We start from the raw sequence: 25197 nt of genomic DNA, 5'->3' as shown, positions 1-25197 counted from the left end.
CAAAAACCAAAAAGAAACCAGTATTATAGTGCTTGATTTTCTTGGGCCTTTTCTGTCTCATGTTTTAGCATCTTTACAGTAATATAATTTATGTATTGTATAATTCACTGTTATAAAGTATCCTAGTGCTTCTAGTATATTTACAGAATTGTACAACCATCATTGAAGCTTAAAACATTGTCAGTACTCAAAAAGAAATCCTGTACCTGCCGTTAGCAGACACTCCCCATCCTCCCTGTTATAAACAGGCAACTGGTCATCTACTTCCCTGTCTTTATCAAAACGCTTCATGTAAATGGAGTTGTACAATATGTAATGTCTTGTGACTCTACTTAGCAGTTTCTCACTCTACTTGTGACTCTACTTAGTAGTTTCTTCTACTTAGCATAAATTTTTCAAGGTTTAGCCATGTTGTAGCATGCATCAGTATTTCATTTTATTGAGAAATAATACCCCATCATATATGTTTCAAGCACATTTATCTAGTCCTCAGATAACAGACATTTGGGTGTTTATATTTTTGGCTTTTATGAGTAGTGCTGCTGTGAACATTGGTTTGTAAGTTTTTTTGCTCCCGCTGTTTTTGGTCTAAAGTACACATAAGAGTTACTGTTTTAAGCATTTTTAGGTTTACAGTTCTGCCACATTAGGTACATTCACACTGTGCAGGTGTCACCACCCCCACCCATCTCTAGAATTTTTTTATCTTCTCAAACTGAAATTTTGCACAGGATTTCTATATACGGAATCACATCTATAAATAATGATAATCTTGATTTCCAACCTGGATGACATTTTCTTGCCTAAATTGCTCTAGCTAGAGATTGCAGTGTAATGGGTTTTTTGTTGTTGTTTTTTGGTTTTTTTGTCTTTTTTGAGACAGGATCTCACTGCAGTTCAGGCTGGCCTTGAGCTCACTTTGTAGCCCAGGCTGATCTTGAACTCGCAACTATCCTCCTGCCTCTGCCACCCCAGTGCTAGGATTATAGGTGTGCGCCACCACACCCAGCGCAGTGTAATGTTAAACTGGCAGGAATGGCCTGTGTGTCTTACTCTTGGCCTTAAGGGCAAAGCATCCAGCCTTTAACTTCTAAACATGGTGTTAGCCATGGGTATTTATAGATGCCTTTTACCAGGTTAAAGAAAAACTGTTTACCAGGTGTAGGATAATGTCTTGTTAATATGGCATATTGATTTTTAGGATATTAAATTAATCTTATATTTCTGCATCAAATCCCACATGTACCTTTTGTCTTATTTTTGCTCTTAATTGCAAAATTCTGTAATAGATTACAGGCCAAAACTGTTTATTGTTATGGACTTCTTTTAAACTTGATATTTTCGTCCAGTATTATTTTCATCTTCCATCTGATAGGAATGTATTTAAATCGTTTTAGCAAGCAAAAGGAGATAAGGCTTCCTGTTCACAACTGCTTGAGCTTTCTGCTGCTCTCAGAGGGTCTTTTGGAAACTTCAACTCTTGGTTGACGTAGCCCCCATCAGCCGATGTTCCTGGAAAGGGTGCTGCGCGATCACATACTTTGTTTGTTTGGTTTTCTTGTTTTTTGTCTTTTTGAGGCAGAGTCTCGCTATGCAGTTCAGGCTGGCCATGAGCTCACTTTGTAGCCCAGGCTGGTCTCGAACTCGCAACTATAATCATATATTAATGAGTTTTTGTGATAACCTTGAACAGGCACGTGGAGGAGTTCAGCCCCAGAGCTGTCTACACCAGTGGCAAAGCATCCAGTGCTGCTGGCTTAACAGCAGCCGTTGTGAGAGATGAAGAATCTCATGAGTTTGTTATTGAGGCTGGAGCTTTGATGCTGGCTGATAATGTAAGAACATTTTACACTCTTGGATACAAAAAGTTCAGTACTCCTCTCCTAACAGTGAGGGCCTACGCTGTCTATTAAAAGATATCCTTATGTAAAAGGCTTTCTTTTTGTTTTGGTACTGGGAATCGAACTCAGGACGTTATGCTTGCCAGGCAGACACTTGTGCTGCTGAGCTCTATCCCTGGCCCCAAGGCTTTTTGTAGTATATAATTCAGTTCTGTTAATCAAGAATTAATTAGTCTATCAGTGTAAATCAGTACATTTTGTGCTTCTTAAAATGTATAGCCTGAGCATGGGTGGTTGCTTTGACCAGTACTTTTCAGATTTTTTCCTTGGCAAATGACCTCTGAGTAGGCCTGCACATAGGCACATTATTTTATGTGTATTTGACATAGAACACTTAGATCTATGTTTTGTTGTTATTGTTTTGGGGGGGATTGTTTTGTTTTGTTTTTGTTTTTTGTCTTTTTGAGACAGTGTCTCACTACCCATTCAGGCTGGCCTTGAGCTCACTTTGTAGCCCAGGCTGGTCTTGAATTCACAGTGATCCTCTTGCCGCAGCCTCCTGAGTGCTAGAATTACCGGCGTGCAACACCACACCTCCTTTTTTTTGGTTTTTCAGACAGGGTCTCACTATATAGTTTGAGTTGGCCTTGAATTCGCTGTGTAGGGGAGGCTGGCCTCAAACTTGTGGCAATTCAGCCTCAGCCTCCTTGGTGCTGGAATTACCACGTAGATCTATGCATGCATAGAAGTTATAGGTAGACAAGCTTACCCCCATTGTATTCCAGCTTTACCCTTCACTCCCCACCCTAAAATTAGTGCTGAGATGACTACAGCATTTTTTGACCCAGGTTTACACAAGGTTTTAATGTTGACTGAAAGTACAATAAGTATATATTTCAGTTTTGCTCTTATAGTAAGGTATATTGTTCCCTCTGGCTCTGAGGTCTATTAAATTACCTCGCATAAAAGAGGGAATTAGGCATGTTTACCTGTTTTCTGCTTGTTTGGAGAATGGAAAAGATCTCTGGGGTAGCAGACTTGGTGAGTTTGTCATTTTTTGTCTGCAGGGCAGTTGCTTATGCTAGGTCTGTTTGGTTCCAGGGTGTGTGTTGCATTGATGAATTTGATAAAATGGATGTGCGGGATCAAGTTGCTATTCATGAAGCCATGGAACAGCAGACCATTTCCATCACGAAAGCAGGAGTGAAGGTGTGTCTGTCCACTTCTATTGCATTACTCCTTAGTTGAGATTAATGTAGTACTAGAGAAATGCACCTTGATAAAATTCATTACTCTGATGCAACGTGCTACATATTAAAATGGAAAATACAGCTGCAAGAATTCTTCATTCAAACTCTGTTTGGGATATTGCCATGGCCCAAAGTAGAGGAGTACTGGTAAAATTTTAGGATCACTTTTCATTAACTAAGCTTCTAGTTAGAGCAAAAATGCAGCAAGTAGTTAAGAAAATTTAAGTGACACGCTGAAGTAAAAATTTCCCTCTGTAATGCCCAAGGCAGTACATACTCAAAAGTACGTATGACATATATTCCCTTTAGAGGAATACGGTATAATTTTATTTTTGGCAGTCTTTAGATACCAGCACATCTTAGATCAACTTTATTATTATGCCATGGTGTTGGATTATATGTAGCACAGTTTGGTTCTTCATATTCCAATACAGCAGCATTTGGGTCGTTTCAGTCTTAATATTACGAACCTATTATACCTATAGTAAGCATCCTTGGACACATGTCTGCCATACCTAGCTATAAGATAATTCCTAACTGCTGGCGTAAAGGGTGCACACATACTATGCATGTAGGAGCTCCTGTTTGCTGCACTGTTACCTGAGTTGAATTTGGTAATAGAATAGGTGACAAATGGTTTCTCATTATTTTGGCTTCCATTTAGTTAATAATGAGTGCTTGTTTTTTGTTGTATGTTTATTGGCCATTCTGGGTTTCTTTGTAAGCCTCACAATTCTTTCTTCTGTGGTCAGGCTACTCTGAATGCCAGGACGTCCATTTTGGCAGCAGCAAACCCAATTAGTGGACACTATGACAGATCAAAGTCGCTGAAACAGAATATAAATTTGTCTGCTCCCATTATGTCCCGATTTGATCTCTTCTTTATCCTGGTGGATGAATGTAATGAGGTAATCATGTGGGATAGTGCCTTTTTTTTTTTTTTTTTTTTTTTTTTGAGACAGGGTCTCACCATGCAGTTCAGGTTGGCCTTGAGCTCACTTTGTAGCCCAGGCTGGCCTCGAACTCACAGCGATCCTCCGATCCTCCTGCCTCAGCCTCCCGAGTGCTGGGATTACAGGCATGCGCCACCACGCCCGGCGGGATAGTGCTCTTCACTTCCTTTTTTATTTCCAACTTGTATACATGAGTGTGGGAAGGCTGGATGGTAACTGCTCAGCAGCTTGTGCAGATGTGCACGTTGACCTTTCATTCACTCAGGGTGGCATGGGATTGGCCAAAGAGTTTAGTAAGCAACTCCACAATAAAGTCACTGGGATTGCTGGTTCCACTTCATAGGAATAAGGAATATCAAGTATTTTGGTCATCATTTTTACAAGAAAAAAGAAAAAATTTATAGTTGACTCCCACCCATATGAACTATATCCCTCTTTTTTTTTGTTTGTTTGTTTGTTTGTTTGTTTGTACCAGGTACTGAACTGTGCCGCTGAGCTCCATTCCTGGCCTACTAACTATATTCTTAAAGAGTATGGTTTTATGATTTTCCTTATTTTTTTAACCATTCCCTCAAAAAAATGAAAAATTCTAGTTATTTGTACTTACAATTAAATATTTAATAACATACAGCTCAAGTGTACATAAGTACAAAATGACAGTTTGTATTGTAGCCTGTGCTTTTAATTGCTGAGTATGGAAGCCCTCCATTTCATTAGGCACATTGCAGAATGCTTGTTACCAAGGAAACAGATACTATCTAAGAAAAACTGCTTTCCTTTGTGTGAATGTTTGAAGGGCGAGGGGCTTTTTCCTTTCACATATGCATAGACATTTAACTCCACCTAGTTGGGAGTTGTCTCATTTTCATGCGTTTCTATTTGTTCATGACTTATTAAATTAGTTTTGGGACTAAAGGAGATCAGGTTATAAACCTCTAAATTTTTAGTTAGAAAAATTTAAGCCAGGAAAAAAGTGGCACAGTACACTCCAGTGTAGTCTAACTCTTCTGGCTGAGGTAGGAGGATCACAAGTTCATGTCCTGCCTGGGCCACTTAGTAAGACCTTATTTCAAAACTTAAAAGTCTGTTAAAGTATAGCTCTGGGATCAATCCTTAGTACAGGGGTGGGGGTGGGAGTTAAAATTTAAGAGTTATAAAAAATAAATTTGTGGGGGCTGGGGATTTAGCTCAGCGGCAAAAGCGCCTGCCTGGCAAGTGCAAGGTCGTGAGTTCAGTTCCCAGTACCGGAGAAAAACAAAAACAAATAAAATAAAATAAATTTGTACATAGAACAAAAATTGGAATAAGTAGTGTATAGAACACCCGGATAGCCTCTGCCTGACTCACATTGTAACATTTTGCCCCATTTGCTTTACCCTTTGCTGTCTTTATCTGTTTATGAATTTGCCCCAGTATTAATAATTCTGTGATGATTATCTGCATCATGAATGGCTAAGGTCACATATTCTGAGGCTAGACTATCCAAATCCAGTCTTCAACAATTAGTAAGTGAGGAGCTGGGGATTTAGCTCAGCGGCAAAAGCGCCTGCCTGGCAAGCGCAAGGTCGTGAGTTCGGTTCCCGGTACCAGAGAAAAACCAAAAAAAAAAAAAAAACCAAAAAACAATTAGTAAGTGAACTTGGGCAAATTAGAGTGGTACCTGAGTTCACAAACTCGGTTCTCTCCACAATTCTCATCACAAACCAAACCAAATGAAAACTGAAAACTGAATCAGGTTTCCCCATAAGGGCAATGTTGAATCTAACCAACAAATTTGATTCAGTTTAGTCCAACTCAATTTGCAACCAGACCTGGGGAAGGGATCAAATTCATGAACTGAAACGTCACTTATTACTGGGCTTCAGTTTATCTGTAAATAAGGGTTAATATCTGTAATGTTTTTGAGGATTTGCATGAGTTAATACTTCTAAACATAAGGCATAAGCATCTGGCATATACCAAAGGCTCTATACATGTTTTCCTGCAGTTACTGAATTCAGTAATTCCTTCAGGTGTATTTGTTTCTGTTTGTTTTTTGTCTTTTTGAGAGAGGATCTCACTATATAGTTCAAGCTGGCCTTGAGCTCACTTTGTAATCTAGGCTAGTCTTCAGCTCACAATGATCCTCCTGCCTCAGCCTCCCAAGTGCTGGGATTACAGGTGTGTGCTGTAACGCCCAGCAAAAGCTTGATTTTTTTTTTGTCTTTTTTGAGACAAGGTCTCCATATGCAGTTCAGGCTGGCCTTGAGCTCACTTTGTAGCCCAGATTGGTCTTGAACTTGCAACGATTCACCTGCCTCAGCCTCCCAAGTGGTAGGATTACAGGCGTGCACCACCACGCCCGGCTAATTTTTCAAATCAAACTTACAGGCTGTGCTCAGAAACTTGGTATCTATTAATACTTCTTCCAAGAAAAATACTTCTTCCAGTGGCATATTAGAACTTTTTTTAAGTATGTCATTTCTGGGGTTATCTGGAGTAGATGTCGCTGTTACTGATTGAAATGCTTTTCTTGTTTTGAATTAGGTTACAGACTATGCTATTGCTAGGCGAATAGTGGACTTGCATTCAAGAATTGAGGAATCGATTGATCGTGTCTATTCCCTTGATGACATCAGGAGGTATCTTCTTTTTGCAAGACAGTTTAAACCCAAGGTAATTTTCCCTTTTGTCCTGGGATAAGACTTAGTGCAGATATTAAAGTGGGACTTTAGTGGGTTTTATGGAAACTAACTGAACCTATACTTGTTTTTTTTTGTTTTTTGTTTTTTTTTTGGTTTTTTTTTTTTTTTTTTTTTTTTTTTTTTTTTTTTTTTTTTTTTGGTTTTTCTCCGGTACCGGGAACCGAACTCACGACCTTGCGCTTGCCAGGCAGGCGCTTTGCCGCTGAGCTAAATCCCCAGCCCCTATACTTGTTTTTTAATTTCCCTAAATTTTAAGTTTCAGGTTTTTTGAACAGCAGTGTGTCTCCTCCAACAGAGTTGAGAAAGGAAATTTCTTGTTTAAATCTGTATAATTCTAAAGATAAGGCCCCACAAAGTACATGTTTTGTTGTATGACACTTTCCTAAAGTAGAATACAAAGAGGGAAACATTTGTTTCATTCTACATGAGATTTTTTTTTTTTTTTTTTTGTTTTTCTCCGGTACTGGGAACCGAACTCATGACCTTGCGCTTGCCAGGCAGGCGCTTTGCCGCTGAGCTAAATCCCCAGCCCCTCTACATGAGATTTTTATACTGTTGTTTGACTTTGAAGAGTTCTCTTTACCTAAGACTTACTATGTGATAATCTATGGTATTGACTGTCACTGTCCCAAAAGAAATTCAGTCATTTAAAACTAAGAGCTGTGTGTAACTTCTGTGTTCTCTAACTGCATACTGGTTCCTCTGTGACCTTGTCATGCTTTTAATATACTGAGTTCTTTGTTCTGAAAAACTAAAGATCCTTTGGATAAAAGTCTTTACCAGCCAGGCATGGGTGGCACACTGTAATCCCAGCACTCAGGAGGCTGAGGCAGGAAGATTACTACAAGTTCAAGGCTAGCCTGGGCTACAAAGTGAGTTAAAGACCAGTCTGAACTGCGTAGTGAAACCCTGACTCAAAAGATTTAAAAAAAAAAAAAAAAAAGAAAAGAAAAGGCTTACTGAAATAGCTGATATATTTGTTGACTTCTTAGCTCCAAAGACAGCATGTGTTAATTGAGCCTTAAGGACAATGTAAGCATTAATTTGTTGAGTAAATTTTGACATCCTGTGGTGTAGAAGGTATTACATCTTATTCCATTACTTCAGCTTGTTAAACATCACTTAGAAATGGTCCTTTGGTTAAATACCAAGTCTACTGTCATGTTTATAAAATTATACATGGGAGTCACGGGCTTCCTTACTACTAGTTTCTTCAAAAGGCATTTCTGTAGTAATTTGCCATCAGTGGCTTCCAAGTCTCAAGCCTCAGTTCCACAGTGTTTCCACATGAAATGCTTTTTATTTGTTTATTTTGGTGATACTAGGGATTGAACTCAACGGCTTTGCACTGAGTTACATCCCTGTCCTTTTTATGTTTTATTTGGAAACAAGGTGTTACTACATTGTCAAGGCTAATATTTTTATATTCAGAGTTCCTTGGTTCTGAAAAACTGACGATCTGTTGGATAAAAGGCTTACTGGCCAGGCGTGGTGACACACTGTTCATACTCTTTCTGCCTCAGCCTCCCAGAGTGCTGGGATTCCAGGCCTGCACCACCATGCCTGGCTTTGAGCTGGAAAACTGTTAAATGTATGGTAGTTTTTGTCATTTGTTTGGGGGGTTTGTTTTGTTGAGACGGGGTCTCACTACATAACTCAGGCTGGCCTGGAACTCCCTGTGTAGCCCGTGATGACCTCCAATTAGCAGCAACCCTTCTTCCTCGCCTCCAGAGTGCTGGGATTACAGTCACACGCCACCATGCCTGACTTAAATTTATGTTTAATGCAGTTCTCATGAAGTAGGAATGTTTGTCTAATTTCACTGTTGTTTTGAAACAGATTTCCAGAGAGTCAGAGGACTTCATTGTGGAGCAGTATAAACGTCTTCGCCAGAGAGATGGCTCTGGGGTAACCAAGTCTTCGTGGAGGATTACAGTGCGGCAGCTTGAGAGCATGATCCGTCTCTCCGAGGCGATGGCCCGTATGCATTGCTGTGATGAGGTAGAGCCACTTTGACATGAGGAGGATAAAGAGAAATTGAATTGTTGGCTCCTGGGCATGTTTTTAACTTTGATATAGGACATCCTTGAATTAGCTGCACATTTATTTTTATGTATCTGTTAAATACTCACAGGATACTGACCCTGAGATTTGTCCCATTGAAAAGGTTGCTCAAGCATTCATTGAATGTAGTAGTTAGTAGTAGTAAGATAATTACATTATAGATAACAGAGTACATATAGAGATGAGTTACTATTTATTCAGAAAAATGTATTTAGGTGTGATGTGTTAGGCTTCTGGGCTAGGGATATGTATATGATAATGTAACCCCTGATCCGAAAAAGAATTTTGTTTCTTGTTTCTTATTCCTACATAATATATGAATTGTTTGGTGTAAGGGATTGAACCCAGGACCTTGTATGTACTGATCACACATTCTACCGTCTGAGCTCTTTTTCTTTCAAGTGGTTTTTTTGGGGGGTTCTTTTGGTACCGGGGATCAAACTCACAACCTCGCACTTGCCAGGCACAAGTGCTGTGCTGCTGAGCTAGATCCCCGGCCCATCAAATGTATTTTTTTCATAGTGCGTGTTCACAGTACATTTGTCATGGGGAGTTCATACATGTCCATAACCATCTTAATTCTTTTTTGTCCCTTTCCTCTCCCAGCCCTCCCAGCTCTCTGCAGCTCTTAATCCCCTTCTAAATTGAAAAAGCTGTTTTCGAGTCTCTTTTTTATACTTTTTCTCTTCCTTCCCTCCGTGTTCCATCTCTTGTTCCCCATCCCATTTAAAAAAGATCTCCCTACTTCCTACTGTCCTGTACTGTATTTCGCTCTTTATTTATATTTTGAGTTCCTCCTATAAGAAATATGCAGTATTTAAACATGTGTCTAGTTTATTTCGTTTGACCTGGTCTCGAGGTGCATCCATTTACCTACAGAGGCCTCAGATTTATCCTCTGAGGCCTAAGCCCACAGGCATATAGCAGTGAATATGGGGATGTAAAAGGGTTGCAGAATGGCAGGACCTTCCAGCTCCTCCAACTCTGCTTCAACCGCAGGCCTTTATGCCGGGCGTGGTGGTGCACACCTGTAATCTCAGCACGTGGGAGGCAGAGGCAGGAGGACCATGAGTTGGAGACTGTGCAGGAAGTTCAAGGTCAGCCTGAATTAACAAAGTGAGATCCTGCCTCAAAAAAAAAAAGCAGATTTTATGTAGTTGCAGGTATGAGGTGAGGGGTAAGATGTTGTTTGTGAAGGGCGTTTGGGTTTTTATTTACATGTATTGCTGAGATACAGTTTAGGAAAATGGGCCCCTTGATGTTGTCTTGCTTTGGCGTTTTTTAATACATCCTTGCCTCTTCTTGGCCTTCAGTATAAGACATTTCCACACCCCAGAAAGTCCCCTTGGGCCCCTTTTCAGTCTTAGCCAACCTCCCCAGAAGGGACCACCGTTGCGATTCCACCACCTTTATCTTACAGGCTTTTTGTTTTTTATGGGGTTTTCCCTTTTTTTAGTTTCTAAATTCTCTGATATTCTACCAGTTAGGTGTTTTGTTCTTTGTTTTTTGTAGTACTGGAGATTGGACACTGAGCCTTTGCACCAAGCTACATCCCCAGCTGATTTGTTAATTTTACTAAATATGAGACAGTCTCACTAAGTTAGCAAGGCCAAGCTCAGACTTGCAGTCCTTTACCTCAAGCTCGCAGAGCCCGAGTTACAGTGTGGCCGCCAAGCCTGGTTTCCATCCTTGCTCTGCTGCTGCTTGTCTAATGCTGTCCCTTCCACTTTCCTGTTGTCTTTTTTTTTTTCTTCCCAGATTCTACATTTAAGGGAAAAGATGAGGTGGGTTGGGTTTGGATTTGGATGTGTTTGGTTCAGTTTGGTTCAGTTTCGTTGAGATAGGATCTTGCCATGTAGTCTAGGCTGAGCTTGAACTCAAAATCCTCCTGTCTCAGCCTCTCAAGTGTTGGAGTTTCAGGCTTGCCACCAGCATGGCCGACTCAGATGTGTTATCTGACACTCTGAGTCTGATTTATTTCAGTTAATTTGATGATATCCAGTTCTGTCCAATTTTCCTGTGGGTGACATGATTTTTGTTCATATGGCTGCATAATACTCCATTTGTAGATATACATTTTCTTTATCCATTCCTTTATGGACTGGTACCTAGGCTGCTTCTGTAATTTAGCTACTGTGAGTTGCTCCACAGTAAACATGGGTATGCATATATATCTGTAGTATGCGGTCTTTCGTGCTGGATCAAGTGGTACCTCTGTTTTTAGTTTTTTCAGAAATCTGTATGCTGATTCCTATAGTGATTACCTAGTTTACATTTCCACCAACAGTGTGACGAGGTTTCTTCTTTTCCTGCATGCTTGCTTGCATTTATTGTTTTTTGTATTTTGTTTGTTTGTTTTTGTTTTGTTTATGATGTTTTTTGAGACAGTCTTGCTATAGTAGTAGCCTGAACGGTAATTTGGGCTGCTTTTGAACTTACTCTGTATCAAAGGCCACGCTTGAATTGTGGTCCTCCTACCTCAGCCTGCTGAGTGCTAGGATTACAGGCATGCATCTCCACACCTGGCTTTTTTGTATTCTTGATGATAGCTGTTCTGACTAGGGTGAATTAATATACACTAGTTTTGATTTGCATTTATGTAATGGCTACAGGTATTAAATGTTTATTTCATATACTTAAAGAGAAGTATCTGTTCCATTTATTTACCAATTCATTGAATTATTTGTGGTTTTGTTAAGTGTCGTGAGTTCTTTGCATGTTCTGGGTGTGAATCATCTGTCAGAAGAGTAACCGGCAAAGATTTTCTCCCATCCTAGACTGTCTCTTCATTGTGATTCCTTTGCTATGCAGAAGTTTTTTAATTTAATGTTCTGTGTGTGGATTCTTGTTAAAGAGATTATCTTCTACAGTATATGTTTATGGCTCCTTTAGAGCCAGATGGCTATAGTAGGCCTGGGTTTGTTTGTATGTCCACTATTTACTCCATTGATCTACATGTCTCTCTGTGCCAGTAGTAACATGTTGTTTTGTTATTGTGGCTTTGCAGTGTGTTTTGAAACTCGGTATTGTGATGCCTCCAGCGCTGTTCTTGCATTTACCTAGCATTTAACAGACACCCATATGGGATGGATAGAAGATGAATAAGAGAGTCTCTGCCTTCCATTGCTGCTAATCTAGTGGGACTAAGACATTTGTTTAAGCATATAAAAAATGAGTGGAAAATGTTCTGATAGAGCATCACAAAGAATACAGAGATAATTTTCCATATTCCTGAAGAGGCAGGATAGTTTATGAAAATGCCAACACTTTATTTTAACATAATCCTTGGAGGGTGCGTAAAATTTCAATGGAAGCAAGATCTTGGGGAAGGGCTTTCTAGAGCATAGGTGGAAAGTTTAGCAAGAGTTATAGAGTATTTGGAGGAGAATATTGGAATCTGTGGAGATTCATGTTAAGGGAGAATTCTAAAACCATATAACGTCTGTGCTTAAGTCTTTAAATAGGTAGCAAATTCACATGATAGGAAAGTAAATGCACATATACATGCACAAATGTTTTCTAAATAGAGTATCTTTATATATATATATTTAAAAGCCATATTTTTAGCTGGGCATAATCCTACTTATGCATGGTGGCACGTGCCTGTAATACCAGTACTTAGAAGTGTGAGGCAGGAGGATCACAAGTTTGACTATCTAGTGAGACTGTTCACCACTACCCCCCAAAAAGAGCTATTTTCATCCATCTGCTTTTATGTTCATCTTTTTTGTCTATTTTTATTATAGGAAGGCTTTCCTGTAGGATTATAAAAGAATTTTAAAGACTTTGTTATTGTTACTGGTATAAAATTTATACCATTTAGCATTAAAACACTAAATTTATATTTTACCTGGGAGGATTGACATCTTTATGATGAGTTTTCCTGTTTAAGAACCTAGCATTTAGGCCAGACATACTGGTACACATTGTAATCCTAACATTCAGGAGGCTGAGGCAGGAGAATTATACGTTTGAGACCAGTCTTGACTGTATAACATATTCATAGCCAGCCTAGACCATAGAGATCCTGTCAAGAAAGAAAGGAGAGAAAAAAAGGGAGTGGTTTTTTTTTGTTTTTGGTATCAGGAATCAAACTCAAGACCTTGCACTTGCCAGGCAGGCATTTGTGCTGCTAAGCTATATCCCCAGCCTCTGGAAAAGGCAGTTAGAACAGTACAAATTGTGCTGCTGAAAACATCTCAGCTGCTTTAAACAAAAACCTTTTTTGTTCGTACTTACATGTCTGTTTGATTAGCACAGACCTCCCCTCTTTGTGTCACTCAGATTTGGGCTGATGAAAAGGATCAGTCTTGACATAAGCTTCCATGACAGAATTCAGAGAAGAGAAAAGGTGGTGAGCACCTACCACCTCTTAGCCTCCTGTTCAGAAATGATTCTTGTCTTGGTTACTTTTTTCTCGTTGCTGGGACAAAAATACCTGACACCCAAAATTAAGGAAGGAAAGGTTTATTTCGCTTACAGTTTGTGGAGGTTTTAGTCCATACTTGGCAGGTTACATGGCAGAGGGCTACAACTCATGGTGGCAGAACACTGCAAAAACAACCACCACTAAAAGGGAGGAATGGCCCCAAGCAGCCTCTTCCCCTCCCTTACATATGCAAACTATCCACCCCAGGGCGGGTGTCGCTCTCACACCCATAATCAATCAAACTCTAAAACCCTGCCCCATGACTGCATGAGGCTTTGGGGGGACACCCAGACACAAACCATAACAATTCTTCTGTTCCAATTCACTGTCCAGAGAAATTAACACAGCTGTACCTTTTAGTAGTAGAGAAATGCCTGCTAGGTCTTGAGAATTTTTTTTAAAAGCAAACATATTTGAAAACTCGGATGGCTACCACAGATACCATTATCTTACTACTTTTGTTTCACTCAGTAGTGTTCTAAACTTTTCTTTATAGAGCTTTTGTATATAAAGTGTCTCGTACTGTGAGTGCGTAGTTTTGTTTATCAAGAAGACTAATGTAACTGACTTACCTTCATTGCTGATTTAGGTCCAGCCAAAACATGTGAAGGAAGCTTTTCGGTTACTAAATAAGTCAATCATCCGTGTGGAAACTCCTGATGTCAATCTAGATCAGGACGAGGAGACCCAGATGGAGGTTGATGAGGGTCCGGATGGTGTCAATGGTGAGACGTTTACTTAGGACTGTTTTGTTAGATATGGCTGAAAATTCTGTTTCAGATGTAATATGGTCCATGTGTACTTGGTGATGGTTATGAAATATATATAGTAAAAGGGGGCAGGGAATGTTTAATTATACTGTTTACAAGTTAAAGTATAATTAAATAGTTGATATAAAAAAATTTTGCTTATGACTGCAAGAAAATACACCAAAATAGTGGTAGCAGACTTACATCCTTTGGCCTCCAACCTTTTATTATTTGCTTATGAATTAAAAGCATTTCTTTCAAGCATTTTAAGACAGGTAAATACCAGAGTTTTTAATTTTATGTATAATATTGCAAATGAACTGTTGTGGAACCTTTATATCTCACATTTTCTCCCAGATTGGTTGCTTCTGATTTGTTTGTAAAATAATTATATGCTGTGTTTTAACTGTATGCTTATTCTGGAATTAGTATTAAATATAAGAACATTTATAAATGGTTGATAAGGAAATCTTGAAGGTATGAAAACAAGATTCAGATGGTTAATTTTTCACGTAGGTCCTGCTGACAGTCCTGCCCCTGTGAATGGAATCAATGGCTACAGTGAAGACATAAATAAAGATGCTGTTTCCAGAGCCTCCTTAAGGTTGGGCTTCTCTGAGTACTGCCGAATCTCTAACCTTATTGTGCTTCACCTCAGAAAAATGGAAGAAGGTGAGGATACTGGTTGCCTCTTCAGTCATTGCATGAGCTGCTGCTAAACATTGTGTCATTCTGTCAGAAGAGATGATAAACGTTACACAGCCTCACAATAGCAAAAGAAGTTTATGGAATATCAGCAATAATTTGCCAGCCTGAAAGTTTCCCCTCAAGTTCATTGTCAGGTAAAGGGCTACGGATTGTTCTTAACGTCCTTAGCCTATTACATAATTTTGAAGCAGAATATTTGAGTCTGATGTGGCCCAGCGTGATGGTACACACCTGTAATCCCAGCACTTGGGAGGCTGAGGCAGGAGGATTGTTGCAAGTTCAAGGCCAGCCTGGGCTACAAAGTGAGCTCAAGGCCAGCCTGAACTGCATAGTGAGACCCTGTCTCAAAAAAGACCAAAAAAAGAATATTTCTTACTCTTAACTGCTTTACTGTGCAATTGAGGGTTTTATCATCCTGCAGTTAAGAGGAGAAATGGTGAAATAAAGGAGTAGAAGTTAAGCTTCTGGTACTTCAGCATCAGGTCATTCTCATTTAAAAGTTCCAAGGGTGATTCTGCTAACCTCTGGGCATATGTCATCGTCCCTGTCTCTCCTTCATACAGCGAAGTTTTTGTGTTTGTTGGTTTTTTGTTTGGGTGGTTTTGGTTTTTTGAGACAGAATTTCATATGTAGCCCAGGCTGGCCTTGAACTCATGGCAGTCCTCCAGCTTCAACCTCCCAAGTGCTGGGATTACAGCTGTGCACCACCACATCCAGCTTCTTGTTTTGTTTTTGGTGTTTGTTCTTGTTTATACGGTACTGGGGATTGAATCCAGGGCCTCTGGACTAAACTACATCCCCAGCTCTTTTTAAAAAATGTATTATTTTAAGATAGAGGCAGTTCCCAGGTGGGGCTTAAACTTGCATTCCTCCTGCTTGAGCTTTTCAAAGTGCTGGGGGCTACGGGTGTGTGCCATCTCACCTGGCCCAGACAACAAAGCAAACCATTGATGGAGCAGATACTATTTCACCTAGAAAATGCATTCTGCAGGCAATTTCTAGTGGGCCTTATTCCCTTACCAGTGAAGGAAGTTATTCTCAGTCTCCAAGTAAATAGCTGTTCTGTAGCACAGAGAACACACAGCTCTAAACCCTAGGAACATTTGACAACTGCTGAAATTTCAGTCAACCATAATAAAACTTGTCGAAGACATTATTATTAACTGGTACTGGAAGGAAATGAAAACAATTTCAAATTTAAAAGCATTGTCATGCATGCGTGTGTGTTGGCTAGGGACTGAACCCAGGGCTTGTGAGTGTTAAGTGTGCGCTCTACCACTTGACTCCACCTCATGGCCCCCTACAATTTTGATTTTGGTTTTTAATTTGCAACTGATAGAATGAAAATTAATGGAGTTTTTTCTTATATGCTCTATTCTTGTAATAGTTATGTTATCCTTGTTCCAACCTTTTCTGTGAGTTCTACCTTAAACTTTATAAAGTGGCAGTTAAGTTTATGGGTAGAATAAATTGGTAAGAATAAATGGGTGCAAGAATAAATTGGTAAGCTTTAATTTTGAATGACTGTCTGTGAATTCAACTGAGTCACTCCGTTCCATAAAATTTTCCCCTTTTTAAAGAGGAAAAATTACATTTTGCTTGGTGCTGTTTCACTCCTAATTGATGTTTTTAGTTGCTGTTGGCAAACATTCTCCTAAGTGATGAAGCACAGGATGAAGGAAAGATCTTTATGTGGTGCTTCAAAATCTTAACAGCTTTAGGAAACTTGTTTATTATGATCTCTATTTTATTGGTTTTTCTCCAATTCAGGTGAAGTAAGGTATAATTTAATGCGAGTAACAAGTCAGGTTATTTCAAGCTTGTGCAGACTCACTTCCTGACAAGGCTGGTTATCTAGTCTGCACATTCTCTTGTGCATGCGGACCTCAAGAACTGGCGATAGATACTCTGTGCTACAAGATAATTCTTTTTAACTGTATTTTTTGTTGCAGAGGAGGATGAGTCAGCATTAAAGAGGAGTGAACTTGTTAACTGGTACTTGAAGGAAATTGAATCAGAAATAGATTCTGAAGAGGAGCTTATAAATAAAAAGAGAATGATCGAGAAAGTCATTCATCGGCTCACACGCTATGTATGTATATACCTGCTTGCTGCAGTATTAATGAGGGGAAGAGTTTGTATCTTATGTGTGTAGGTTCATTAGTAAAAGGTTTTCGGTTTTTAAAATTTATTTCTTCCATAAAATTGGTTTATTGTAGATGAGCAAGAGCAGGGAAATGTTTTGATGTGTTTGCTTTCAGTCATTGAGGTATGGTCAGAATTGTGAGTTATACCTGGGGTAGGGGTCCTTTTGAGAAAGGGTCTCCCTGTGCAGTTCAGGCTGACATTGACCTCACTTTATAGCCCAGGCTGGCCTCGAAATCACAGTGATCCTCCTGCTTCAGCCTCCCAAGTGCAGGAATTACAGGCGTGCGCTACTGCCCCTGGCATGAGTTAGAATTAATGGCAAATAAATGACTTTACTCCTTTGCTAAAAACAAGTAGAAAATAGGTGAAATATGGGAATGTACCTTTGAAATCTTTTTGAGTGTTAGCTTTCCGTTTTCTACCCCGATCAACGATGTGTTACCCTTGACCTTTTATTCTTTCAACTACCTTTTTTATCTTAAACCACAGTTTAGTTAAATTTAATTCCCATTGTGTCCAACCTGCTTTTCTTTTTCATACCTACATCTGTGCAGCTACAAGTATCTGAAGAAAAGCATAAGTCATGTGCCTAGTTTTATTTAGATTCATGACCACGGATCCCAAATGAACAGTTCTTTTATCAATTTCATGGTAATGCTGTACATTATGATCATTTTTCTCTGCTGTCAGTTCATTCTCCTTCTTTGTTGTTGCTGTTTTTTGCTTTATTTTTTTCATACTGGCTCTCGTGTCATCTAGGCTAGCCTTGAACTTACTGTGTAGCCCAGGCTGGCCTTGAACTTGTCATTCTCCTGCCTCGGGCTCCTGAGTGCTGGCACTACAGGTGTGCACTACCGCGTCCAGCTGCGTTTTTTCGAGTCAGCTGGCTATTCTCAGTGCTCCGCAGCCGCTTCTTAGTAACCGTGTTCTGGGGCTGTTGTGTGGCTGGCAGCCCCCTCTTAATTCCCCTTCCTGAGTCTTTTCTTACTCTGTGGCCGTGGCTTACTCTGTGGCTAACCTTTGGCACGTGGGCCACAGCTGGCTGTTTATCACTGAAAGTTCTGAAAGGTTCGCCATCACTGCTCTAAGGTCATTTTCACGCATCACCTAAGTGATTTCATTTGGTTTTATGAATTCATCCGTCTGCTAATGGCTCCCAGACTTGCACTTCTCCCTCTCACTTCTCCTATAACTCCAGATGTGTTTAGCCAGTTGTGTATTGGTAACTAATAGGCTTCTTGCTTAATATGTTCAAAAACAGATACTCCTCCACCCCAATGTGATAGGCCAAGCCCCTTAGAATTATCCTTGATTTCTCCTCTTTTTACTGCCTTGCCCAGCCTACCCAAGCCGCCATCCCTGCACTCCCCCAGCAGCCTTCCCCACCTGGTACTGACTGCCCAGCAGCTAGCCAGGTCTTTTAAGAACATAAATTGTTTTTCTGTCCTACTAACTGTGCCTTTCTCACATTTAGAATAAAATCGAGTCTCCTTACCATGTTACGCGGAATCCTAGACAGTCTAGAAGTGCAGTGTTGGCAAACCTTTTAGAGCTTTTGGTGATAACAAACAGCCGGCTGCGGCACATGTGCCATAGGTTCACCGCCGCCGGTCTAATCTCCCTCATCCACCTCATTTCCCAGCACTCTTCTTGCTCATTCTGCCCGACCGAGTCCGGCCTTGTCACTGTTCCTTAGGCACACCTGTGCCCTCGTCCTTTGTCTTACCAGGACACCCTCCTCCATTCTCGTTTCTGCTTAAATGTTACCTTCCCAGAGAACCCTTCCTTGCCTGACAGCAAAATAGGCTTCTGCACTTGCTGTCACCCAGGCTGTGTTTCTTCATAGTGCTTGTTTTGCTTGGCAGTATATTCCTTACTTGGGGGTTTCATTTGTGTCTGCAGAGTGTAAGTTCTGGGAGGGCAGGGACTGCGGTATTCCCAGGGCCTACAGTGGTACCTGGCACAGTGAGGGGTCAAAGGTTTGTTGAATGATTGGGATTTCCCGCTCAGATGGCAGTCAGCCATGCCAACTCACTGTCCACTGCTCACTGCGTGTGTGTCAGGGCTGTGTCATCCGGAAGGGGCTTACCTGTGGGCTCGGGTGGAATTATAATTGCACGTGTGAGTACCAGGGGTGAGAACTGGGGTGGATGTGCACAGAGTTGTCTCTCTAGTGATGGGAAGTGTCTGTGCACAGGCCAGTTCCTCTCTCCCTAGCACCACTTGGGATCCGTGTGAGGTAGAATGATCCAAGAAGTCCACGTCAGGACTGTGGAACAAACACATCTTGAAGCTAATTGATGTAAATAAGAATTAAACTTCGGCTCATTGCCTGAATTCATTTCTATCACAAGACAGAGCTTTACCACACTCCTGTAACTCATGGGAAGCTGAGGCAGGAGGATCACCCAAAATTTTGAAGCCAGCCTAAACTGCATAGTGATACCGGTCTCAAAAAAAAAAAAGCCAGGTATGGTGTTGCATGCCTATAATCCCAGCACTCAGGAGGCTGAGGCAGGAAGATCGCTGCAAGCTCAAAGCCAGCCTAGGCTACTTACTGGGTTCAAGGCCATTGTGAACTGCATAGTGAGACCCTGTCCATATATATATGGCAGCTTGTACTGTGCTGATCAGTGTGCTTCTGTGAGTGTTAGCACATAGAAAGAATGTGTGAAAGTGGCCAGTTCCTCTTGGTGGCATCCGTGCTCCTGCTGTGAGGCTTTGCCAGCCTTCTCAGTATCAAGTCACTGTTTCCTGGGTTCCTTTCCAGGGGGTTGGCTCGAGTCTTCTCAGCTGCTGGTGTGCCACATTGTGATCAAGATTTGAAGCCAAGTAGTAGAGGCTGGAGTTTTGTATAGCTTAGTGGTAGCATGCAAAAAACCAAAGCAAAAGATACTGCATTTTTTAAAAATTTAGAGTGGGAATTTTCCCAGGTGAATTATATTTAGATTCTGCTTCTTAACTGAATTAAGAATGAGTGGTGTATGAAAAAGTCCAGTGGCCAGAAATTTAAAATTAACAAGTAATATTAAATGAAATTAAACACTCCAATATTAGAGAATTTAGCATAATTGCATTATCTTAAAAATTCAAGCATTACTTTTTTTCAAGTTCATAAGTTGCAAGCTTTTGATGTCATGTGCCCGTACCAATCACAGTATTTGCTGAATGCATGTAAATGTCTTAATTTTTCAAAGTATATTTATGGTATGCATTCTAATTGAGAAGGAAGTTTAGCAGAGAAAAGGCAGTGATTTTAAGGTGTGAGTCTTTGTCCTGGGAGTTTGGGTGGGGAAATGCCTGAGGCAGACATTCACACGGGCCTCAGAATACTGCTGAGACCTGAGGGACCAACCTCTGTTTCACAGGATCACGTTCTCATTGAACTCACCCAAGCCGGGCTGAAAGGCTCCACAGAGGGAAGTGAGAGCTATGAAGAAGATCCTTACTTGGTAGTTAACCCTAACTACTTGCTTGAAGATTGAGATATTGAAAGTAACTGACAAAGAGTTAATGAGTTGGGAGAAACAACCCGGAGCCTGGAGTCTGGATGTGGCTCTGCCAGAGGGAAGAGTATGTTCGTTTTGTTTTTAATTACTATTTCTTTTATTCATCAAAATAAAGTAACTTGTTCTGAAGTCTCTTGGATTTGTTTTTGTTCTACTCTGATTATTGCATCTGTGGGGTGGGGTGGATTGTTTTTGAGACAGGGTCTCACTGTGTAGATCAGGGTGGCCTTGAACTCACTATGTAGCTCAGGCTGGCCTCAAACTCTGTGATCCTCCGCCCCAGCCTCCCCAGTGCTAAGATTACAGGTGTGCACCACCACACACCCAGCTGTATCCTTCCACTCGTAAGTGAGTCCCTCTTTGGTTAATCTGGTATGTAAAGACGGAGGTATGGCGTAAGGGATTTAGAATTAGTTTCCTGTGATAAAGAATCAGAATTAAAATGAAAGCTAGAGGACTTGGAGGCAACTTTGCAGCTGAATTTCAGTGTCTTTTTCAAGGTAGTTTATGCAAAGAAGTTTCTTGTACTTTTTTGTGACTTTTACTTCTGTGTCTTAAGTAATTGGTCAGAATTGTTTAAATTAGGAAAAATACTATTTTTTATGTCACAAGCTGTCTGCAGATTTTATGACTTTCTAGGAAAAAAGGTTACTGTTTTTTATACTAACAGTTCTGAGACTTAGCTGCCGTCAGTGTATGCTCCTGATGTCCTACTGTTGCGGCTTTAACAACAGACTGCAGGGGGTCTGCATGGCCGTTAGAGAAATTGTTCCTATGTCCTTGAGCTCCCGAGTAGTGGTTTAAGCCAAGGACAGTGTTTCTATAATCCCAGCTCCTCAGGAGGCTCAGGGAAGCGGGAGTTGGAGAGCAGCTGGGAAAGGTAACAAGAAAAGAAAACAAATAACTGGCTTCTTCTCTGGCTGGGCCTGGGGGAAGAGGGCTGGGAATGGAGAGAGGAAATACAGAGATGCAGGTGTATGGCCTCGTGTAAAGTGTATGTGTAACAGAGGCCTTGGCTGTGATGAGTCCTCAAGGTACAGGAGCTGAGAGTCCCGGCATACAGATAAAAGTATCTAATGGAAGCCAGGCCAGATGTTACAGTGAAAACCCCGGGGACAGCGAGAAACCCTCTCCCCTCCCCTTAAGAAGAGTTTTTGCCACACTGACTCTGACTTACGCACTATGAGGTGGAGAGTCCTTGGAAGAAAACAGTTTATTTGAGTGGAACTTAAATGTTAATTTGACCAAATATTCACCCAAAAGCAAAAGGTAAGCCCGGGAAAAGCGCCTTTTTGGTGAATTCATCCCTTTCCCCATCCTGCCATTACCGAGAGCAAGGTCCTCCAGAAGGAGGTGAGATCAGTACTGCCGGCGTCGGCTTTGCACGTCTGAGTGTGTGTACAGGACCTCGCATCCACACCTCTGCCTTCCTGTGGTGCTCGCCAGGGGGTTGAAGTGGTGAATGGGTAATAGAACATGTAGTACAACGAGAAACAGCAAAGTTAGGCCAGGCATGCTGGTGCGCACCTGTAGTCCCAGCACTTGCGGGGCTGAGGCAGTAGGCTTGCCATGAGTTTGAGGCCTGCCTGGGCTACATATCAAGACTTGTCTCAACCAAAAAGAAATGGGGAGAAGTTGTGTGAGCCACTCCCTTCCCTCCGTTTCAGCTACAAACACAGTGCTGCCCTAGCGATTGTTCATGTTTAAGCTTTGGAGGTCTTGATGCCGAAGGCAGCAGATTACTAGCACCAGTGAGAGCCAGTGGGAGGTGCCTAGGATCAGAAGTGTCTGAGCCTTCAGGTACTGGGAGTTGAGTGCCTTTTTTCCCTCCACTCTTCTGCCAGTTGTCAGTTCCTGCTGCTACCCTCATGATCTTCAATAAATGTAGCCACTTCCTGGGCGTGGTGCTGCTCACCTGTAATCCCCACTCCCAGGAGGCTGAGGTAGGAGGATCACTGTGAGTTTGAGGCTAGTCTAAGCTATGAAGTGAGTTTGTCTCAAAAAAAAAAAAAGTACTTAACTATGTACTATGAGGTGTACTCTTGGCAATTCTTGTCCTATACGAGAACCTAGACTGTTTTTGGCCCACTCAATTGTAACGTGAGATTTCATGAAGAGAATCAGACATAGTGTGCAGATAGTATTCCTGTAGAAAGTTGCAGTTATTGGGCTGCCACATAATATATGCAGTCACAATTCAGAATCGGTTAATGATATAAAAGATTTTTTAAAAAAAATTTTAAAAAGATTTAAAAATAGATATATAAGGTTGAACAAGGGATGTGTTTGGAAACTGGCACCAGATGGTCTATAGTGGAAGGCATTAAAAACCAAATTAAAAGATGGAAAAAAATCTTATTTTAGGCAGTACTAGGTTTTGAACCCAGGACCTTTGCATTGATTTACATCCCCAACCTGCACCCCTCTTTTTTTATGTATGTGAGGGTCTCATTAAGTTGCCCAAGCTGGGGTGGATCTTGTGGTTCTCTTGTCTCAGCCTCCCAGAGTGCCGGAATTCTAGGCATGCCCCCCCCACTAGCTGGGGAATGTGTTTTTCTGTATGTTTTAATACTTGATATACAAACTTGGGAGTTTTCATAGGAATAATAAAATAATGAGAAATGGCATAAAAAAAATTGTTTTTTAATAACCACTGGGCAGTATGGCAGGTGGCTGCGGACCAGCTACTCAGGAGACTGAAGCAGAAGGATCACTTGAACCCAGGAGTTGAAAGTCAGCTTGAGGAACACAGAAAGACTCCATGTCAGAAAAACGGCATGAAGAATTTCACCTCTAAACAGAAAAATGAGAAAAGGAAAGAAAACCCTAGGAGGTATTTGAATTGTTCAGGCCGGGCATGGTGGCGCATACCTGTAATCCCAGCACGCAGAGGCTGAGGCTGGAAGATTGTGAACTGAAGACCAGCCCGGGCTGTGTAGTTCAAGCCCAACCTGAGCTACATAGGGAGACCAACAAAAAAACCTGAGGAACAATATATACACATTGCATGATCTATAAATACCTTAAATGCTATGCATGTACTTGTTTGCATTCCTATACAAGTATCACTGAGTTGCATTGTTCTAAACATGTTACATTTAACACCCACAACCTGTCCCTCATTTTACAGGTGAAGAACTAGGCACAGAGAAGTTGTTTTTGCCATTTCAACCCTGGCATTATGACTGCTAGATAACCACTAGGTTTTGTGGAGAAAGAAAAGTGGAAAAATGAACATTTTTGGAAGTGTTTATCTGAGAAAAGGAAAGGTAATGGAGGAATTTGCAAGATTTTCACAGATGTTTCTATATTGTTTGTGTTTATCTGTGTGTTCATCATTCACTTTTTTTTTTTTTTTTTTTTTTGAGGCAGGGTCTCACTATGCAGTTTAGACTGGCTTTAAATTCACTGTAGCCCAGGCTGGCCTCAAACTCGCATTGATCCTCCTGCCTCAGCCTCCCAAGTCCTGGATTACAGGCATGTGCCACCATGCACAGCTTATTCATTCACGTATTTTCAAAGGAGGAAAAGGTCAATGAAGGACTCATTTTGCTTTATTATATCAAGATAGTTGAAAGTACTGAGACAAGTGGAAATTTTTTTTCAGATACTTTCCAAGTTCCTCCTCTGGGTTCAAGCTTTTGGTTGTGTTATCTCTTACAGCCTTTATATTTTTAAATATTACATCAGTGAGCCATGTAGTGATTACAAATCATAGATAACCCAGTTAAACATTGTATTAATAATGGCTTAGTATTTTACAACCTCAGCTGTAGTTATAAAGTCAGGATTCCTTCCAGCTAGCTCCTGAGAGCTCCTTGAAAATGGAGCCATCTTGGACAGCGGTCCTGATCCTTCTCCTGAGTGTTTCATGCGGGGGGTCAGACTGGGAATCAGATAGAAATTTCCTTTCAGCGGCTGGCCCTCTAACTAATCACTTCCTGCACAACCTGAGCTACCTCCGGGGAAACCAGAGTTCTCATTTTGCAGCTGGGAACAAGGAGGTGTATACCTGCCGCCAGCCACTGCCCTCTTTCCTGCCGGAGTACTTCCGGAGTCTCCACGCCAGTAAGGTCACCCATTATAAAGTGTTCCTGTCATGGGCACAGCTGCTCCCTGCAGGACGCTCCAGGAACCCCGACGGGGCGATGCTGCAGTGCTACAGGCAGCTCCTGGAGGCCCTCAGGACCGCGCAGCTTGAGCCCATGGTCGTCCTGCACCACCAGACTCTGCCCCTGAGCGCTCTCCAGAGAAGCGAAGTCTTCGTTGACCTCTTCGCTGACTATGCCACCTTCGCCTTCCAGTCCTTTGGGGACCTGGTTGGGATCTGGTTCACCTTTAGTGACTTGGAGGAGGTGATAATGGGGCTTCCCCACAAGGAATCAAGAGCTTCACGTCTCCAAACCCTCACTGATGCCCACCGAAGAGTCTACGAGATTTACCATGCAAAATACGCTTCTCAGGGTAAGTGCCACTGCCCCTATGGCTGACCCACTGCCAGCCTTGATCACCACCTGCCCATCTCTAAGGCGGGACGTGGCATTTCTTCCTACTCTTAGCTGTGCAGTAATGAGAACCCAATGTTGTCTTCCCAGTGAAGGCAGGAAGGGGTGCCCCAGACTGCACAATATCCAGGGCATTATTTCCTTTCAGAAGTACATTTTAACCCCCCTGCCCAGTCTTCAGTCTGCAGCCCCTGAAGGACTGTCCTTCCCATGGAGCCCTGCATCCCCCAAGGCTTCAAGGTATCTCATGTCTCTCCCCGACCTCCATTGTCTTAAGAAGACCAATTTTACATTCTGATTGGAGCTTACATTCCATCAGGGGAGACGGATAAGTACAAGATAAAATAATGTCATACA

The 25197-nt window shown here is 41.3% G+C and overlaps 2 protein-coding genes across 2 annotated transcripts in view; both read left to right on the top strand.

Annotated features, from left to right (window-relative positions):
• Mcm6 (minichromosome maintenance complex component 6) overlaps positions 1-20467 on the top strand; it is a gene marked incomplete at its 5' end in the record, with an annotated part of 33635 nt that extends 13168 nt beyond the window's left edge. The window contains 9 exon segments of the mRNA XM_005390765.2: positions 1694-1835; positions 2943-3050; positions 3844-3999; positions 6571-6699; positions 8568-8729; positions 13811-13946; positions 14487-14642; positions 16631-16770; positions 20195-20467. Coding sequence (XP_005390822.2) covers positions 1694-1835; positions 2943-3050; positions 3844-3999; positions 6571-6699; positions 8568-8729; positions 13811-13946; positions 14487-14642; positions 16631-16770; positions 20195-20311 — 1246 coding nt within the window.
• A 3692-nt stretch (positions 20468-24159) lies between these two features.
• Lct (lactase) overlaps positions 24160-25197 on the top strand; it is a 48381-nt gene continuing 47343 nt past the window's right edge. The window contains exon 1 of the mRNA XM_005390764.2: positions 24160-24799. Coding sequence (XP_005390821.1) covers positions 24160-24799 — 640 coding nt within the window. The remainder of the gene's footprint in view (positions 24800-25197) is intronic.

Source organism: Chinchilla lanigera, unplaced genomic scaffold (genome assembly GCF_000276665.1).
Source record: "Chinchilla lanigera isolate Chin_1 unplaced genomic scaffold, ChiLan1.0 scaffold00039, whole genome shotgun sequence".
NCBI classification, from domain to species: Eukaryota; Metazoa; Chordata; class Mammalia; order Rodentia; family Chinchillidae; genus Chinchilla; species Chinchilla lanigera.
The sequence above is the reverse complement of the archived record's forward strand: the minus strand, read 5'-3'. Positions and strand labels throughout refer to the sequence as shown.